This window comes from Lonchura striata, chromosome 11 (assembly GCF_050655825.1).
Source record: "Lonchura striata isolate lonStrDom1 chromosome 11, ASM5065582v1, whole genome shotgun sequence".
Lineage (NCBI taxonomy): Eukaryota > Metazoa > Chordata > Aves > Passeriformes > Estrildidae > Lonchura > Lonchura striata.
Window position 1 is genome coordinate 17,584,041 of NC_140713.1, and position 20,940 is coordinate 17,604,980.

The 20,940-nt window shown below is 40.3% G+C and overlaps 1 protein-coding gene across 1 annotated transcript in view; it reads left to right on the forward strand.

Annotated features, from left to right (window-relative positions):
• Positions 1–20,940, forward strand: part of GLG1 (golgi glycoprotein 1) — an 82,693-nt gene that overhangs the window by 22,420 nt on the left and 39,333 nt on the right. The window contains exons 2-3 of the mRNA XM_021541087.3: positions 15,747–15,779; positions 18,464–18,550. Coding sequence (XP_021396762.2) covers positions 15,747–15,779; positions 18,464–18,550 — 120 coding nt within the window. The remainder of the gene's footprint in view (positions 1–15,746; positions 15,780–18,463; positions 18,551–20,940) is intronic.

Here is a 20,940-nt window from a genome sequence, read left to right on the forward strand (position 1 = left end):
CAGTGAAGACTTCAAAATAGTCTTGAAACACATTAATCCACAATTCACTCTCATTTCTTATCCAATTTGCCTGAAGAATTGGCAGATACTTTGGCACACTGGGCCTTTTTTTTTTTTTAATTTATAAAAATTACTCTGTTTAGAGTCAGGCAAGCTGTTCTGTCAGCCTGTAACTTCCTTGCAAGTTTGTGATCTTTGGTTTCTTAAGGTCAGAGCTGCTTCCAGCACTTGAGATGGATAATAAAGAGATTTTTCTTGCTGGATTCTAGTCTGCTTTCAGGTTGAGCTGGGCCTGGGGATTGTTTTTGAGGGAGCAGGTTGATGGTGGCTCAGGCTAATCCAAGTTAATACTGTGCTTAACCTGTGTCATCCTTTCCCCCAGCAGCACTGACCCTGGAGGCTGTTGTGTGTGAAATCATCTCTGTGGAAAGCAGGAAACCAGCAGAAAACTCCTTACAGAAGTTTGTAAGGAGAAGCAAGGAGAGTGGTTCAAGGATTTTTTTTGATCCTCCCTCACCATGCTGCATGTAATAATTCACCAATTATTTATATATTTGTTATATATAACAAATTATTAATTTGTTTCCTGAGCTCTGACAGACTTTGCTTAAGTACATGTAAAGCACCAGAGACCTTTTGCTTCGTAACACAGGTGCAGTGGAAAGCTCTGTATCACTGGGCAGGGTTAGATGGACATTTAATTGTATTGCATCTCTGTGCATTGTGAACCTTCTGTTGCTGCTTGCCAAATGTGGGTGACAGTGGGATGTCAGTGCCTCAGCATCTTGAGAGGTGTGAAGATGATGAGCTTGTCAAGTGCTCTGACAAGCAGTTGTATCACCTTAGTTGTCTAATACTCTTGAGTGTTTTATTTTGAATTTAATTGTTCTGAGGTTTGTCTGGGGAAAAAAAGGATATTTTCTGGTGCATAAATAGATAAAAATTAAAGTATTTCACAGTATTCTCTTCTTGACGTCAGTGTTTAGGCTGATTTGATAATTTCCTAGATTATCCATTATAAAAATATCCTTGTTAATCTGGTTGCCTCAGGTAATCTGGTAGATGCTATGTGATCGTCAGAAATGTGAACCCGAATCTCCTAAATTGAATTTTGCAGGCTTCAGGAAGCCTGAAAATGTTACTTTTGAATGCCTGGGTTGTGATTAAATGAAAATTGTCTGATCATGGCAGTTCTTAATTTGCTCTAAGGCTTTTCTGTCCTTGCTTCTTGTTTTGGAGGGCAAAGAGGATGGAGGTAATGTGTTGCTATGTGCTGTAGTCTGGGCAAAGAGCACTAAACCACGTGTGTTGATGCCAAGCCTGGCACTCACCATGAGCTGCATATCTTAAAATGTGGCTGATAAAAATGCATACAAAGGAAAAGAAAAATCTTTAAATGGCCTTTACAAGCCCAGACTATTCTATGATTCTATGATCTTGCTCTCACTATGTGAGTCATCTCTCTTCGTTATTGTGCCGTCTGAGTTCAAAGGGAGTTTGTAGAAGATTTTGTGTGATAACTTTCTAATTATTGATGGATTGGAAAGCCCCTAAGGGTTGTCTCTGAATGCTGAATAGGTGCTGGAGAAGATTTGCTCTTGCATTCCTTCTCCATCTGCTCTTGATTTTTTTAGATGCCTCAAACTCTTGTGTCACATTGGGATTCTTACTCAAGTGATTCCATTGGACTGCTGAATGTTCACTTTTAGTATATATTTTGCTGAGACTTAATTTTCACTAAAAACAAAAAAGTAAAATCGTGTCTCCTAAGAGGTAGTATCTGTTCTTGTTGTGACAGGTATTCTTTCTTCATACACATTTATAAGGCATGCTCCTACTTCTTGATGACATTTGGAAATATCTGACTTCTTCCTGAAGGAGATCTGTTTGATAAGTGTTGTACCTCTGGTGTTCTGGGGTTTATCTGTCCTTAAAAACTGCCTTGGAAGAATTGTGTTTCCATCCTCTACTCTGTACAGTGTGATAATCCTAAAATAATCTGATGGGTGCATTTTAAAATTTTGTTTTGCTTTTGTTTAGAGACTGACAAGGTTTTTCAGGCATCAAATTTGATTCTCTTTGAACAAGAGCTCATCAAGGCTATTTAGAGATGTCTCAGGAGACCAAAGCAGGTGGTTTTGGTCACAATGTTGGCCTGTGCTCACAGCATTCAGAGCTCACCTTGCTCTGAAAGTTGCGCTATCCCAACAAGTTTTTCTCGTCATGCAGATACGAATCTGCATGCAAGGGATTTGAAGGCTCACATGAGGTGGAAAACTGCTTGCCTGAGGGTACTGCTGTCACCTCTTCCCCTGAATGTCCCCAGAAGTATGCCACTGCCTTTTTGTGGACATGCAAATCACATCAGCTATGTGTGCCACTTGGATAACAGATCAAATTCTTGAAGTCCCATTCCCAAGCATTATCTGTTTGGGAAACATCTTTATTCTGCTTATTGGTTAGGACAAAATAATTTTCCTGCATTACCAGGTTCTTCAGTGAGGATTCTCTGAGCTTTATTACCAGCGTACTGGAAGGAATCCTGAAAACTCTGTATTTCCTGTTGGGCATTTCTCTGCCTTTAGTCAGAGATTTGCAGCTGTGTTCATTTCTTCAGCCACCACCAGGCCTCAGAAGTTGTGTACCTTGCTTGGGTGTGTATCTTCAAGTAGTTTAATAATATGTGACTATTGAAACCAAGACCATTGACCAAAGACTAGAATTAAGTGCTTTAAGTGCTATTAAGTGTTAATTGTTGCTGACTCAATACTTAACTTTGAAGTTCTCTTTTTATACAAAATAGAAGATTCTGTTATAGCAAGAAGACTGCGTAGTGCTGCCTGAGTACTCACCTACAGTCCTTCCAACCTGCCCCAGATTTTAGGTCTTTATTCCTGAGCCTTACAATTTATTTTATTGTTTGTCATGAATAATGGTGAGAAAGAATAACCAGCTGTTTCTAGAGCAGAATTGGTGATTTAATTCTTTTGTTTTGACAGGTGAGAATTGTTCAACAGTGATGTTGGTGGTGGTCCTGTGTGGAGCGTTGTGCCTTGTGTTGGTACAGAGCTGTGGCAGTGATGAGCTTATTGCTGTTCTCCCCTCTGCCTCTCTCCCCCATTATTTTCTTTCTGTCGTTTATTAGCAGAAAAGCTGTAGGTGTGCTCAGTCTTTTTAATTGCAGCTTGTCTTTATTCATAGCTTTTTAAGTAGGAGTTATGGAAACAGTAATTGGGAGGATTTGCAGGCAGGTGTCTGGCTCTCCTGCATCCCAGTAAGACATTTTTCTGCTAACGTTGCTTTCCAGAAAGCTCTTCAAGCTCAGTTCTAAAATCCACCATCAAATGTGGCTTTTTTTTTTTTTTTTTTAAGTTGCTCATCTGTGCAGAGCTAGTCAGCTATAATTTCTTTGGCTTGAGGGGAACTGATACTGACCTGGCTGCTTACCATGGTATCATTTTAAATCCCTTGAATTACTATTACAGTTCAGAATTTTCAAGCAAAGTGATTGGTTTTATGGCTCTATCTAACAATTGAGCTGAGCAGTTCAAGCTGAAAAACCCTAGTGCTTTTTGGAAAGGAGCTCTCAAAACCACAAAATACATTTAAAGCCAAGCTTCTATGGCAGAGTAGACCAGTACCAACGGAGAAGTGTGCTGCAGCTCAGTGCTCTGGGCTTCTTCTGGGAACAAGGTTAACAACTTTTAAACATGTATCTAACTTTGTGAGGAACTGCAAGGCTTTAAATAAGAAGATTTACGTACAATTTTCTTTATTTTTATCCTTTATTCCATGTAGTGAACTGAAGAGAGGTACTTGGTTTGGTCTTGTAACACTGCTTTTGTTTGCATATTCTGAAGGCAAGCAGAATTTTATTTGGTAGTTTGTTACTAATCGCATGGAAACCTTGCCTTAGCACTGGCTGTAAAAACTTAATCATGTTCATTTTTCTGTTGAACAAAATCAAAGCGATTTTATCCAGGGTTTGCTTTTCTTCTAGTTATATAAAGAAAATACTATTATTTATCCAGGTGAAAAGTTCTGCCATTGTGTACAGCACCATGCTGGTACTGTGCTTTTGAGGAAATTATACCCAAGCAAAGTTGGAGAAAAAATACATTTAGCTGCCATTTCAAAAGTAGTATCTTAAAATGACCTGTGGGTTGCATCTGTCTTTCTGCTGTATTCCACAGATTCCTAAATAGCTGAAGTGCACTGTGTGCTAGGAATCAGGCCTGCCAGTAGGTTGATGACTCATTTCCTTATTGGTGCAGATGTGTATAGTAAATGTTTCTGATAACTCTTTTCATATGAAATGTGTCTCCCCTGTGGGAAATGAACTCACAGCAGTGGCTTTCATTAGGGGTGCACAAAAACTTTATCCTGAAGAAGAGCTCAGATTGCTTTTATGGTGAAGAAAAGGTTATCTTGGAGCAGTGGTTGAATCTTGGAAACTGCTGTGTGATCCCACTTGAGGTTTTTTTTTTTTAATCTTGCTTCTCTGTCCGTCTTCAAAACTGAAGCTTCAGTTTTGCTTCTTCAAAGCTGCCATTTATATGAGCACAGTTCTTTAGGTAAATGCTGTAGGCATTTACTTAAGTTTCAATAAGACTCCTTTTGAGTGGCATGTTCTACCTTTTGGCCAAAAAGGAATGAAGCACTACTATATTTTTCACATCAGCAAAGGCATTAGCACAGCAGGTTTGCTGAAAATTGTTTTAGATAAAATCTAGGTGTGTGTTGCTGAAGTATAGCAGAAATGGGGTAGTAAAGTAAAATAAAGTGCATTAGCCATGTGGCACTGCTGGAGTCTCCAAGAAGAAAAATGGCATTTCTGGTTTGGTGCTGGTGCTGAAGTCTGTGACTGAGCACTGCACCTGGCAGCCCTGCTGTGAGTCACTGAGCCTGGCCGCCTTCACTCGCCAAGGCATTTATAACTTGGTCTAATGTTGTGATGTATAATCTGTCTGAATGCAGAATGCCTAATGATGTTGTGAATCAGCTGGTTTCATCTTGTCTTTCTGGTCTTTTTCTTGTCATGGCTTTTGCAAAAGGAGAACCAGACACTAGGGAAATCAATTTACCACAACAGTTTGTGTGGCTCCCAGGCAGATTGATTTAAATAAGCAAGAAGCTTAGATTTGAATAATTTCAGTTTTACTTGAACACTCTAGTAATCTTTCTAGAGCTTTCTAGTTTGGTGATACTATTTTGCAGCTTATCTTAGGTTTTATTGCTAAGCTTGGTATGTTTCCTGACTAAATTGATATGATCTGTAATTATTTAAATGCTTGCATGTTAATGTTTCTATCTTTTTTTAATAATGTTTTAAAATGGCAAGCCATTATCTACTGAATTACTTCTCCATGTGTTAAGCTGCTTTTGGATAGAAATGGGAAACTTAATTAAAATGCTGAAGATGAGTATTTTTGAAGTAGAACTAACAGTACTCAAATACTGGATCAGAACAGTTGTTTTACATGGAAAAATGCTTAATACATCATTCTAGCTTTCCTGGTCATTGTGACCTTTGAGACTTGAGAACAAAGAATTTTTTAAAAAAATTCTTAATTATTAGAAAAAGTTACTCTTTTTTTCTCAATTCCTCAAATTCAGGCTGTTCAGAGCCTCATCTTCAAGGCATTGTTGTGAATGCAGTTGTAATTGAGAATCTTTTTTGTCTGTGGAAAGGGCTCATTTGTCAGAAGCTGGGAATGAGCTCATGGAGCAGAAGGGTTGCCCTGGAAGTGTGTTAGCAGGTTCCCAAGTGGTGTATTCATGGCTTCAAGAGCAGAAGCACCCTCTGTGAGTCCCTTGTCACAGGACACTCCTCCAGTATCCTCATGAATTTTCAGTTTGGTACACCTTGCCCAGTCTAGTGGATTGATTGTACCATCCTTCAGATGGACTTGGTGGTTGTTTCAGTTCTCCAGTGCAGGGAGAATGGACTCAAATTTGGGTTGCTTGTGCTTCCTTGAATTACTTCTGTTTCTTGGTCAGAGGCAGGTGGTAGTTACCTCCTGATGACTAAGGCTTCAATTGTCTTGTCCTCACCAATGTTTTTTTGCCTGATCCAGAATACATGTATCTAAAATTCATTTTACTGAGAATAATGGCAGAAATGGTAACTAGAGCTGTTAAATTGTGAGTACAACAGGGTGGACACTCTGCCTGCCTTAAAGAGATTTTCAGAACTTTCTGTTGAGTGCCTTCTAATTTTATTTATAAAGGATGGTAGATTGTTTTCAGCTACCATGTGGGAAACGCAGCTCAGTCAGTACTGCCTTCTGAAGTGCAGGGTAGCATAAGGAAGCAGGGCTTATTTTGGATGTGCATCTCATGGGCAGCCCTTCTTGTATAGGAGGAACTTGAAGTGGAAGTGGGGCATTGTGCTCTTTCTAGGACTCCCTAAAAATAGCCTTCAGATCTTTCCTGCTGAGTTCAGCAGGTGATGGTGAGAAAGAATCCAGCAAAACTGATCTCATGGGGGAAACTTACCCAGGGTTGGAGAAATCCTGTGGACTGCCAAGGCAATGTCCTGATTCTCTGTTTCAGAGTGATGTTGCTTGCAAGCTGCTGTTGTGGGCTGTGCTGTGGACCTTAATATGTGTTAGCCCGTTGTGCTTATTTGCTTATTCCCACTGTGTACAAGTGCAATGCTGTTCCTTAAGTGAATTTATGTTGCCCTCTCTAGTTTAATGGACTGCCTTCTTTTGAATAACCAGAAAATTTTCAATGGAGAAGTTGCTTTGGAAGAATTGGAGAATTAATAACGTAGCAAGTCAGGCTTTTCCCTGGCATGAGGTGGTCTCTTAAAGTATTTTAAAATCCTGGCTTCTGGCCATTATTAGTGGCGTCAAGTGAAGAGCTTGTGTGGCTTTTGACTTGACATGGCTCATCTCAGGTCCAATGTCATGTTTGTCATAATGAACTTACATTGGGACGTGTCCCATCGGGGTTTTCATTGCTGTCACCGTAGCCTTGGGGAGCCTCAAGTTGCCCTTGGATTCTCTCGGCAGCTGTGCAATACCTACGGCTTTTCCAGTGAGCTTGTGAGTGTTCTAATAAAGAAAGGATGGGCTCAGCTAAGGAAGGGTGGTGGCTGGCCCTGGTCATTGAACATTTGTCAGATTTTTTTTCGTGTTTGAATAGTACTGTGATCAAATTGACACATACAGGGTATGATAAAGTCAGTGATTGTAGTTAGCGCTTAAGTGAGAGAAGAACTGAAACAGTTTATTTTAACAGCAGGGAGTTTCCTTACTCGGGACTCTTGTTCTTCACCTACTTCTCTCTGCAGTGAAGAAGTGAGTGATGTACTGGGCCCCTGCAAGTCCTCTGAAGAAAATTCCAGTGTATTATTTCAAATCCAGCTGTTAGGAGTGTCTGCACTGTCTGTACTTAGGGTGCCACTGCTTTTGAGGGAGACTTCCCCATTACATTTCATCTTGCCTCACAGACAGGGTCCAGGAGACCTTTGTACTTTCAGGAAATTCTTGCAGTGTAATTGCACTGGAAAGCTGGTATGTCGGGTCCCTTGTAAATACTATCCCTCTTGTTGGCATTTCCAGTTAACAAAACTGATGTTGAATACGGGCAACATACACCATGCAGAAGATGAAAATAATCCTGTTCTTGTGACAGCCAAGGACTAGTGCTGGGTGTTGTGTAAGAACCTCTACAGGCCTGTTCATCCATGTGTAATGTAGTATCCATTGTGTTTTGGAAAGTAGCAATGTTAAATGTAATTGTTCCTCTCCCCATTGTCCTGAAGGAAGAAGGGAAGACTACAAAATAAAATTGTTCTTCTTGTGGTTTGTGGTTAAGGCTGAAGTGGCTTCTCTGAGGTATTTGATTTTTATTGCCTCTAAACAGAATAGCTGGCAGGAGTTAAAAATAGCAAAGTCTGCTTCCCACCTGTTTGGATGCTTGTCTTATTTTAGTTTGGGGGTGGAATGCATGAATGTAAATCGTTAGGATTAAAGCAGTGCTGCTCATGCTCCTGAGCACGGGCAGGAGATGCTTATTGCGCCTTGGTGAGGATGGGCGCCTGATTGATGTGACACATGTGCCTTGCTGGAAGAGGGGGAGGAAAATGCTCCTGGGGAGGAATCCTTGGGAGCACTGTATGGCTTTCAGTGTGGAAAATTGAAGTCATGAGCCTGCATGTTGAAAAACAAAGACAAATATGAATATTGGCTGGTGGAGTGTTTAGAGCATTGTTCACTCTGCTGAATGGAGCAATGGCCCTTGGCAGGAAGCCTGGTGCTGGTTAGAGGTGCTCTCCACCAATGATGGTGTAATGGAGCTGCAGCAAGGGGGGATGTCAGTGCTTCTTGGCTTTGCTCTGCAGCACACCACTCCCTTCACTGGGTTGTGGGAGTGAGGAGATGAGTAAGCAGTGTTTGCTCTGAAACCTGCACTTCTCTGCTTTGGTACATGGAGCTTTTGGTGTGCACTGTTTTCTTAGCTCCTGTACAAAGCTAATTTACAAAGGATTTCTCTGGTTCCAGGCCATGTGCAGCCAAAACATGATCCTCTGAAGAACAAAGCATGATTAGAACACTGTTTTCATCTTAGGAGATGGGGCTTTACCACTCCATGTACAATAGCCTTCTATTTTGTCTTAAACTGAATAGTGCTTGTGAACTCTTATTGGCTTTTTGGAAGCTTACTATAAAGTTAAGCTCAACTTGGGGTACTATAGGGTATATACTGTCAAAAGATGTGGAGATGTGGAGTCTTTGTATTGAGAATAAATCTCAATAAGAACAGAATTTTACTTATAAAGATTATGAACGTATTCGATAAAAGCTCTTCATTAGCTGTTGCACTTGAATTATTTATGAGACCTCCATTTCTTTCTTGGCTCATTTGTCCTCTGCATCACCAGTGGATGCTGTGCAGTACTGCCAATACTCATGCTATTGATTTTGCCTCTTTACTGAAATACTCTAAAGTTTATCTGGGATGTTTCTGGTTGTGGTTAAGGCAGAATGCCATCCAAAAAGGTAGTTTGAAAGTAAAGTTGTTTCAGCATAGCCTGTGGACTTCTTGATGCTGCAGGTGGAGATGCCACTCTGTTCCCAGTAAACTCAGTGGTGCTGGGAGGACTCTTCCATAATCCAATTTGTACTAACCTGAAAACTATAAAATGACAAGCAGTTTTCTGTTGATTTGCTGAGTTTTGGATAGTGCAATGAGCTCGAGTCAACTACAGGGGTGAGGAAGATGGCAATCTCCCTGTCACCTCGGTTGGTGGGATAACAGCTCTCCTTCCCTTCTCCTTTTATCCTCCCTTGTGACTCTACCAGCATCCTTGCATGCCTTTTGGTCTCTGAAGCTTTTTGCTGGCGTTGTGAGAGAGCTTTCCAGGAGTAAATCCTGAAACCTCTTGGCAGGATCTGCAGCTCAGTGTCAGTGCTATGCTTAGCAGCAGAACTCTGTTGTGGAGGAGTGTTGTGGGAAACGTTATATCTGGTAGCAGTGCTGCCAAACTTAGGTGGCAAACCCATAATTTCAAGGTCTGTCTTGTTCCACAACTCGTTGGGACTGCCTGGAAAGCCTTTGAGAGGAGGAAGAGAGGGGACTAAGAGAACAACCAACATCTGGGGTAAATTTACTTTAATGATGCTGACTGTTGGAATATGCTCTGATGTGTGGATCTGTGTTGAAAGGAGAAAGACCGAGGGGGCTTTGGAGTCCCCTATGCAGGGAAGCAGAAGCAGCAGGGACAAGAATAGCTCGTGTGTGAAGGCTGTGGCATTCCAGCACAGAGCAGCTGTGCAGCCTCTGAGCACCCACCCTGCAGCTTTGCACGTGTGGGAACAGCCAGCTCAGAGAAAGTGATTTGCTGGTAAGAACCAGCAAAAATACTTACCCAGTCAGGCAAACGCAATCCGTGTTTCCTTAAAATTGCACCTTGGTGTGTGGTCACTTCTGATGCACCAGAATTAAAGCTTGAACATTTTCTGTGCTTTTCCTGCCTTTGGTATTTGGCCATGGAGGGGTCTCTGCTGTGCGGGAAAGGTACACAACCTGCTGGCGACCTTAATACCAAATGTGAAACAAGCTAAACCACTTTTTACTTCCTATCAAAGCTACCTTAATATCAAATGTGAAACAAGCTAAACCACTTTTGACTTCCTATCAAACAGAAAGAGTAGGACTTGCTGAGCTTTCTTGGTGTTTGAAGCAGATACTGAACAGTGGATCCTCAAAGTATCAGGGGACAAGGCCTGCTTCGTCCTTGTCTCCTTTTTACATGGCTGCTGAGCCAGAGGGACACACATGTTGTGCTGGAGTTCTTTGATGTTGCTTTGTGCTATCTTTTCTTAAAAAGCGTACTTGCCTTAATAGTGTCATACCCCTGGAGGATATAAAATGTCAGTAAAGGTGGAAAAGTTTGTGGAACGTAGAATTCAGTTAAAACAGTTTTAAAAAGTAGCAGATTTTGATGTCTGGAGTGATTTGCTACTTGTGCTGCCTGTGTGCACAAACACAGATGACTAAATCAATTGCTGCTGGTCCTGATAGTTTGATTTTTATGCACAAAGTTCTACGTATGTTTTGGATGTGGCTTGGTGTTTGTGTATAACTTGGACTAATACATTTGCATAAACGAGGAACACCTAACCGATGTGGGCATAATTATCTGGGTAAATGATTTACTGCATTGCAGACTTCAGCTCTGTTTGTAACTGGGAAAAATTATTTATATTAAATAAACAAAGTATATGGAAGCTAGGAGCTTACAACTTTGGTGCATGATATATCCACAGTTACCATGCTTTAAAGTGGCTCTCTTCAAAGCATGGATGGTAAATATAAAGTGTTTTAGCTGACATGACAACACGGGGTTTGCTTTTAGTGCTAAGAGTTCACTGGCATTAGAAAGTATTTCAAGCTTGACTTAACAAGTTTTACTTTCATTGCTCATTAAATGTGTAATTAAGTTACAAGATCTTCTCATCTGTTTTGAACCTAAATTATCACTGGTTTTAACTTTCCTATCACACATGACTTTTTCAGTATTGCAGGATGTGTGAAAGTGGTATACTGTAGCCATATGCTTCTTGGCTCAGAACTCCAGGATGTTTCAGTAGGTTTGAAGCATGGGTGGTTGTGTGATGTATGGTTTTTCTTTTACAAAAGCTGTGTTGATTCTTGCCTAGACTACTCTATCTCCTCATATTTCCAGAAGTTCTTCTGCAGAATATTTTCTAGTGGTTGCATTGGAAAGAGGGATCAGGTTTGCAGGAAGGTGGCTCAACCAGATGTCTCCTTGATCCCTACTTTGCATCTGGCCTGTGCTGTTTCCAGGTGTCCAGCAGGTCTACCAAGCTTGATACCTGAAGGCTGAATCACTTTATTGTGAGTTTGCTGTCCTGGCTGGCTGTGTTTGGTGTGAAGAGATGGCTGTTACCTGTGGGAAGGACACAGCTAAGAAGCCATTTGTCCCTTTATCAGCTCTCTGGCCTCCTCCTTAGATGCTTCTCAGTCAGCAGGCCTACTCTACCATTTCTCTACAGATCCTGGTGATAAATGTGTTTGTTTAGATCAAAGTGAAAAAAAGAAAACATGAGCTGCCTGTACTGTGTGTCTGTGTGCACCATCCTCTGTAGTATAATTGACTGTGTGACAGTGCAGTAAGCTGGGGACCACCAGTAGTCTGGGTGGACTTCTGTCTACCCTCTTTTTCATAGGAATGTAGCTGCTTTCATTAACATCTTTTCCTAATTGACTTGTGTGAGGTTTTTGTAATCTACCTGAATTTAGGAAGAGACCATCTACTGGGTTCTTCCCATCTGTAAGCCAATTGCTTTTTTATTTTGCTGTTTTGATCCATGTTGGTTCTTGATGGCTTTTGCCTGAGCAGGTCCAAAGTCTGTTATCTTCAATGTCAGAAGATTATCCATAGTTAGTATTTGAGATGTGTCTGGCTCTTGCTTTTCAACAAGTTCACTGTTACTCTTGCCTTAAAAGAATGTTGGAAATGTCTGCCATCATCCTCATAAGAATAGTGGAAATATGTGCTGTTATTCCATCTGCTGCTCTCAAGAGGGATTAAATTCTGGGAATTGGGCAGTTGACTTCAGACTCTTTCATTTGCATGACTTTTGCAAGGAAGAACAGGAATCTTAATGCTGGAGATCTAAAATAATTACTGCAGAATTTTCCCAAGATCTTGACATTCACACAACTGTAGAACAGTTTGGGTTGGAAGGGACCTTAAAGGTCATCTCATTCCAACCTCCTGTCATGGGAAGGGACACCTACTAGACCAGGTTGCTCCAAGCATCATCCAGCCTAGGCTTGAGCACTTCCAAGGACAGGCCATCCTCAGCTTCTTTGAGCAACCAGCCTCACCATTCTCATCCACATCAGTCGATCAGGATACTTAGTTTGCTTCTCAAAATCCCATGGTGTAAATTGTTTTTCCTTAGGATGTGATACAATAAGACCAAATCAAGTGTGTTTTGTATACTCAGCTGGAAAGGGCTCTGGCTGTCACTGAGGGAGTGGCTGTAACTGCATGCTGGCAGCATGCTGCTGTGCACTGGATGGTGATGCATGATGCTGCTTCAGTCACCATTTCCTGTTCCTTTGGCTCCCAGCATCATGATGGTCCATTTCTGCTGCTAAAGCACCAACACCTGGTGGCCCTTTGGGCCTGGGTAGTGGTGGTGGGCTGCTCACTTTGCTGTATAGTTTTGACCTATTTTTGTACTGCTTCCAAAGCAGAGAGATTTCGAGAGAAATAGATGACTGTAATGGTTTTCTTCAGTGAGTCAAGATCTGGTGGATGGGAAAAGCCACTTTTAAACACAACGGTGTTGATGACTTCAGTTTGGTGGTGACATGACTTCACAAAAACCTTTGAATTTTTCTGTAGAGTTCATAACACTAATGCAATGTGACTTGTGGCTGTTGTTTGTGGTTGTATGGAAGAAAATGCTTTTTCTGTTCAGGATTTCTTATATGTGGTACTTATCCTAAACTGTACTTTCCCAGGGAGGTAGGAAGTGGTGTTCTGTCTCTGGAATGTGAGTGTTAGTGTGTGAAGGAGTTTGGAGAACTTCTTAGAGAACTGTAAAGGGAGGCAATATATTCCCACTGAAGCTGCTAAACAGCAAAAGCTTCTGTGAGCCCAGAGGCACTCACATTTTCTGTAAAGGCTGTTTTTAATCCTTCAGTTTGGAGATGTACAAGGAGTCCTTCTCTCTTGCTAATCAGTGGAATGTCCTTGCCATTAGCTTTCTCTCCTAAAAGCCTTGACTAGCATGTGGTGCTGATCTAGGCTGCTGTCTTCCTCCCCCTTGCCCTGAGGGGTCTCATGAGCATCCGTGTTTGACAAGCTCACCATGTGGGACTGACACAATGCAGCTTTTCTTGCTCTTCAACTTCCCTTAGTGGTAATTTGAAACTTACTTTCTTTCATTACTCTTACTGCATATAATTCTGAAACTGCGTGTTTGGAAGGTTTCTTGGGTGGATGTAGTGGACAGAGGGCCACAGGTAGAATGTGTATGTGTTGCACTGGGAATATTCTTCTTCCCCTTCTTCAAACTCAGCCCTTCAGTTTATCACACAGAATCCGAAAGGATTGTTTTTCTCGTGTTGCTTAACTGAAATAGCAAGAATACAGCATTGCATGGACCCACCTCTCCAACACTTCCAGTGGTAAGAAGTAAGAAGGATCACAGCTCATACCTAGCAGGGGGTTATCTTGTTCCACATTGAAAGGATTATTGGCTAGATAATACACTTTGCATATTTAAGTACTGAGCTGTGAATGAATGTGGTACTAAAACTTAGTTAAGGTCCCAGTTAAGTTCTATTACTCTTCTCAGAAGAATAAGGCTAGATTTTGTTTCACAGAGCTGAGTTTTGCTACAGAGCCCAGGGAAGTCTGATATTTCAATGTGTAACATTTTATTGTTGTGTATTTCAAGAAAAGCTTGTTTAAGCTTCTCAAGTCACTGAGAACTGGTATATTATCTTTTTGGGCTCATCTTTCCAGGAAAAAACCCTGAGCTTTGGTGGATCTGAAGCAAAGGTTACTAGGTTGGAGAGTGCAAAAATAATTGAAGTGACCCTGAAGAGTTTTGTGGGAGTGCTCTCTGACCTTTACAAATTCTCCTGCCTGCAAATGTGTTAGGGAGTCCTGTCCTCTATAGCAGAATTCCAGTGCTAGACTATATATTTTTATAAAGAAACTATCCTTGACTAAAAGACTGAGACAGCAATTTCAGTGGGGGGCACTCTGCTTCCTAGCTTTTGAAAGTAGTCTAAAACTTTCATCTGTTGCTGAAGGATGTGGGATGAGTGCAGAAAATTAAGGAAAAGTACACTTTGCAAGTCACAGTACTGTTGGTCTTAGAGGCTGCTGCAAAATAAAGCAATTTGGATGGTGTCTTAGTTTTCAGTTGAAAGAATCAGTTCTGCAGTCCGAGAATAACTAGCAGACATCTGCTAGTCTTTAAAAAAAATCGATATCCAAATTTTCAAAATTATAATTACTTTGGGAGATACAGTTTTAGATCATGTCAGTCTGACCAAACTGCAATTAATTACTGTAATCCTTCAGGTACCATTTTTTTCTGTTCAAAGTGGAGAGGTGATTTCTGCCACTTACTGCTATAAAAAATAAAAGTGCTTTAGTTAATAATGGCTGTAATTAAGAGCTTGGAAATGTTTTTCAGGCTTGCTTTTTTCCTCATAAACCTGTGTTCATGTTTCCCAAAACACCAATGGTACAAGTGTTGGTGTAGCAGATCGTGCAGCAGCAAATGTTGCACTGAAAAGCTCTATTTGCTTCCAAAACTGCTGAAATGCTGGTTCTCTTATGTCAGATCCCTGAGGTCTAACATCTTAGTGTCAGTGATGTGTTTAAGCTTAGAGTGGTTTTGTGTCTTGTGGCTCTTAAAGCGTGTCTGGCATCTTAAGTATCATTTGAAGCAAAAACTATGAGTCAGGGTTGACTTTCCTGTGGGTGTGACAGCCAGGTGATTTTGTCCTGCCTTTGTGCTCTTCTGCTGTGGAGAGGAGATAGGAGTTCGTATGATTAACTTTTTTCAAGGAACACTTCATTGTGAGAGCTATTCAGGCTGAAAGGAGAATGGGATGGCTTGCACTCAAGAGTTCTTTCCAAAGGAACTCCCCAGGAGGATATAGTGAATATTTTGAAATGATGTATGACTATTGGATGTCATCAGTTTTTCACAGTTGAAAGTATAAATCTTGAGGCTGCTTTGAACCAACCCTTTTATGTACGACTGAAAGAAAATATGTTACTTCTCAAATGGGGAATATGAACATTTCAGTCTGGGGGAGGAAGTGAGTCCTACCATTCTCCTTCAGTTGTATGCATCAAACTAATTTTTCTTCTAAATCTGCTCCTACTTCTTTGTTTTCCCACAGGTGCTTTTTTGCCTTCTTAGTTTGGACAATTGTGGCAGATGCCAGTGCATTCATTATGTTTTTGCAGTGTCTACATAAGTGCTGCTACTCTTGTGCTTTTGTTCTGTTAATACACCATAGTGTCTAAGGTACCTGTTCATTTTTTGGTAATTAGGTATCATCACTCTTGTGATTCAGATTCTAAAATTTCCTGTCAGTTGTGTCAATTTGTTTATTACAGTGGAAAAGAGTTGACAGTATTTTAGTTTCAAAAGTTTAGACTCTTCTCTGTTAAATGCATGACATTGGTAGTAAATTGACACTCCTTTTCTTTCTCCTTTCAGCCAGATAATGAAATCTCTTCAGACTGCAATCATGTAAGTATTGCTATGTTTATTCACTCTCTAACTATGGCATTTGCACCTCCTATCCCTTGTGAACCTGAGGTATTTTGCATAGTTTGGTACTTGCAAAGGCTATTAATCAAGACACATTTGGGTTTCTGTACTGGCCTTTGGAGGAAGACTACAAGGTGACTTCTTTAACCCAGTATAACCACATTGGTCTTAATGGAGACTTCAGAGTGGAACATTTTTAAGAACTTTATAAACTGTACTTCTGTATCAGGAGAGGATAGCAGACGTCTTTCCTGTTTTATAATTGGGGGGTGGTTCTCATGAGTTAGTGGGAGCAATGTGATGTGTTCCTTCTGGGAAAGATGTGAGCAGTGCTGAATTTAAACTCTTAATTTCAGCTGTTGACACCTTCTGTATTACTTTCACAGCTGCTAAATTCTTAGACTCGTTTGGAAAATGCTGTGGGGGTGTGATATTTAGAGGCAGTTTGAGACACTTGGCTGGCTTTAGAACAGATTTCCTCTCAGCACTGTGTTTAACAGTGAGCAAACTATTAGCCAGTTTTTGGGCTGTCAAGCTGACTCTTCAAATCCCAAGACTCTCAAAAAAAAAAAGATAAAATTCATTGCTGAGGTTGGTATTAGGTTTCTTTTGGTTTTTCTCATTTCTATTCTGTCAGCGTACACCATATCAAGATCCTTAATTGCTTGGTTAGCCCTGAACACAGACAGACAAGTGCATGCCTCAGTGACAGTCTTGATTTTGGATGCTTGAGAAGCTGTATTTTGTTTTATTATTGGAAGATATATTCCAGAGATGAAGCCTGGTCATGCTGTACAACCAGTAATTTCCAACTGTGTTTATAAATTAACCTTTAGCACTGCCTGACTTGGTTGGCAGCTGTAATTCTCTGTTGTACTGGGTTGGATCAGATGAAGGGCACAACATGTTTCTGTTTAAGTCTTTTTGAAAAAGAGAAAACTCCAGTAATTAAAATGTATCTTCCTGACATTTAAATGTGCCAGCAAAAATTACCTGAATGATGAAGAAATTGAGAATTTTAGAAGTCAGAGTTGGATCTTTCTTCTGCTGGATTAAGTCATGGCATCTCTTCTTCAAATGTTGGGTGGATGTGGATTATGGAAGCCATTCACAAATAAGAACTGTGGGCTAAGTCTCATTTTCCCAGGCAGAAATTGAAGGGAGGTGATAAAAAACTAGACCACAGAGAGATTTTCTCTTGTTCAAATGTTTTCTTTGCCTCTCTCTTCAATACAATTGCTGAAAAATACTGCCTAGTGCTAAAATCAGGAGTTTTAAGCTGCAAGTTTAACCTTCTGTTTGTGGGAAGGTTCATTTGGAGAGCATCTTATTTTGACACTCTCCAAAGTGTGAGTTTACAAATGCAGAGATGTGTTCTCATCTTGTGTCCTCATTCTTGTACTTCCAGTTCTGTCTGGGAGAGACCTGCAGCACTGTTTGCAAGGACAGGTTCCCCATTTATTCACTTTCACCTACTAAAACTCATGTTTACAATTTACTCCGTCTGTAACACCATAGTTTACCATCACCTTCTTTTTTAACTTTTCACAGCTCCAAAACATAAGAGCTATGGAAGGTGGTGCAGTTATGCTTATTCTGATTTTGGTTCTCTCTCTGTGCTTCCACCCTCCTGGAGAGAGTGTGAAACTTGTGTAGAGTATGTGATTGTTTTCCCAGTGTTTTGTGTACAATTGAAATGTCAAAGTAAAAGTTTGACCAAATTTTGTCTTTTTGATAGTGATTAGTCATGAAGACAGTCTTTAAAATAAATTTTTACAACTTCTTAATATTTTAAGTTGATGAAAAACGTTAAATTGCAACTTAAGTTCCTGGAAAAACAGATGAGCTAATAGAGCAATCAGGCAGCACTTCAGTTATTAGTTTGTTGAGGTTTCCTGACCCTACCCTGTATTTTTACTTTATGGTACCTCAAGAGGACATCTGGGATGTGTGTACGTATCTACAGGGTGTGACTTGCCCAAGACTGATTCTTCCACAACGATCCTGTGCATTGAGGCTCCTTCATGAGCTCATTGCTGGCTCCTGGAAGAGGAGTCGTTGTTTCAGAGGCATTTTTGCAGTCTAAGTTCTCATGTATTGTTTTCCTTAGCAAGAGTCAGCCTCCTGTAGATGTGAAATATATCTGCATCCAAAAAGTTGTCTGGTCTCAGCCCTCACAGAAGGATCAAGCTGCTTTGTCTCTGCCTTTTTTGCTAGGTTTTGATAAGGTTTTCAGCATGCTATCTGCTCGTATTGAGGATTTCATTTGTTCAGTTCACTTGCATCAGGCAGACACACCATGGCACACAAAGATGTGGTGGGCTAAAGGTGTTGCTAAGTATGCAGCAGGTAGGAAGTTAAAGCTTTCATTGTTTTATCCTCTCACTTATGAAATACTCTTCATTTGTTATTTTTGCTTTTAATGAATCAGCTCATGAGCTTGCAGAGATTTGACAGCCTGAATTTGTTCAGCATGAGAAAATTATTGGAGAAATGAAAGGACAAAGGTGTTGTCAAGGAGACTTATTATTGATCATTTCACTGTAGAAGGATGATGATAGAGATTGGGTATAAATGATGTTTCATTGTTTTCTGAAGCAAAATATTTGTTATTCTCCATGGAAAACTCTTAAACTCCCTTTCTACAAATGCTTTCTCTATAGCTCTTGTGGAACTACAAGCTGAACCTGACTACAGATCCAAAGTTTGAATCCGTGGCCAGAGAAGTCTGCAAGTCCACTATTGCTGAGGTAAGCCAGGAGGAAGGCATGGCTGCTCTTGTGGCACTGAGGCTTTTCTGTTTCTTTGTGAATTAATAGCTAATTCACTAATTAATAGTGAATTAATGTGTGAATAATGATTTGGGTAAGCTCTAGTATCATATACCTAATTTGTACCTGCAATTAATTCAATGTGCTGAACTAGCAACCCACCAGCTCCTACCAGACCTCTTGTCAGAAATGGGTTGTAAATTGGATTTGTCCCCTCTTTATCATGTGTTTGACATTTATAAGTGTGTTGTTGGAGCAGGGCTTCTGCTAAATTTAACATAAGGCTGGTTTTGGAATGTGTCTTGCTAGCAGAAGGGGTAAGCACACAGACTCAAATGATAATCAACTTGAGGGTTTTTTCCAAGTTTTAAAGGGTAGTTACTCCAAGGAGATCATGTTAGGAACTTCTTTTTAGGTTGCACTAGGAGTTAGTGCTCGGTGTCTCAGGCGTCCACTCACCTCAGTACAGCTTCAAAGATGACTTGATCAATCATTTCTTTCTTTGTGCTCGGGCTCAAGCTCTTGAAGCTATGTGCTTATGCAGGAGATAGCTGAGCTGAGGTCTCTTCCCCTGTTTGTGGTGGTTTTCAGCTAGACTTCAGGGAAGCAGTGGAAGCTTCAGGCAAGTTCTCTGCAGCTGTACAAACTTCAGCTGCCTTAATTCAGTCACTAAACCATACTCTTAAAAACATGGTTTGTATATCCACCAATATAATGTGACCTAGCCTTAAACTTGCCTTTTAAACAAACGTTTAGTCTGCTCTAGTGTAAGTTGTTTAGTGTAAGGAAAGATCAAAAAAATACTTATTAGAAGGAGGCTAGAAGCTTAAACAGTGGAGGACAGCTTGCATCAAAGGATTGCGTTGTAGTTGGAGTTTGGTACCTCCCAAGAGCAAACACTGCCAAATCTGTTGAATCCCACCTTTTTCCGATCATAGAAAGGATTATGTTTTTCTGGTTTATGTCATATGGCTGCTGCAGAATTTTTACAACCAAGGCATTCTTGAAAATGCTCTTTTAATAGTCTGTTTAATTACCATTTTTATACAGTGGCAGTCTGGCATTGCTGTGAACGGTGCCCTGTAAATCTGGGATATTACATTTAAAAGCAGTGGGAAGAATATACATAATTTCAGAATTTTGCCATTTGGTGAGTGGTTTTTAGTTAAAAAAAGGTTAAATAAGGAACAATAATCTCATGTTTGATCTTCTGGTGTTTAATACTAAGGCAGGTGCATAAACCATTCCTCTAATATTTTTTAAAGGTACTTCTATAAAACTCTTTAAAACAGATATATAGTGGGCATATACTCCTCCCATACAACATCAACCTGATCATATTTTCGTTAAATTGCTACTAACAGGTTTAGGTGCCTTTTTGGATGAATTAGCTCTGTTTAAAATACTGCTTTGCACTCAGAACAAAATACAACTAGAAGAGCAATTCCTAGAAAAAGTTATTTGGGAAATGGTGACTGACCCAACTGGGTATGGGTATGTTCTGAAAAGTGCACCGTTAATTTTATCAGCTAAATACAGTTTTAAATTCCAATTTATTTTCTTCTCAGCTGTTGTGGCTTTTATAAGTTCTGGCAAGAGCTTTAACCTATAATTATAGTTGGCTACCAGATAACAGTGGTTGCTTCAGAAGTGGCCTGGCATTAACATGTTCACTTGGTCTTTTCTGCAGTTCAGTTGCTTGGGCCATGGAGCTCTGGAGCTGTTTCCAAAGCCAGACTCTTCCAAAAACAGCATGTTGCTGTTGTGTGCTGGTTTGGCTCACACTACTTGAGCTGAAGCAGGGCCAAACCAAAGATGCAGCTTTCTCAGAGAGCACTTGCTCAACTCTGTCCTGTTCACCCTGCAAGGACCCCATGTGTTTTCACTTTAAAATGTATTTTACACCTTATCTGTAACAATTACATTGACTTTAGTAACTGTTTTTCTAGTAACTATTTAGATTAAATATAAACTGTTTCACCAGTCCACATCTGCCTTCAAATTATGATGTTTAAAATGTTGAATGTTTTATTAGTCACACAGAAAGTAATGGTCTCGTAAGCTGAGGCAGAGATCAGTTTTATTCATCTAGTCTGACCTGTGTGAATCTGTCACAGAGTGCCCTGAGTTATTCGTGTTTGAATTAGAATAGATCTTCCTAGAGACAGCTCTCCATTTTTTAAAATTTCCAATATAAATATTCCAACTTGGTATTTGAGAACTGATAAAATGGTTTCCTGCCTGTTCCCTTAGCACTGCCCTTGCTTGTTATCTGAAACTGCCAGAATTATTGATTGCCATAGATCTTCCTTGAGATTGATGAGCCCTTCAGTATTTTTACAGGGACAAATCTTTGATGCAATCAAGTC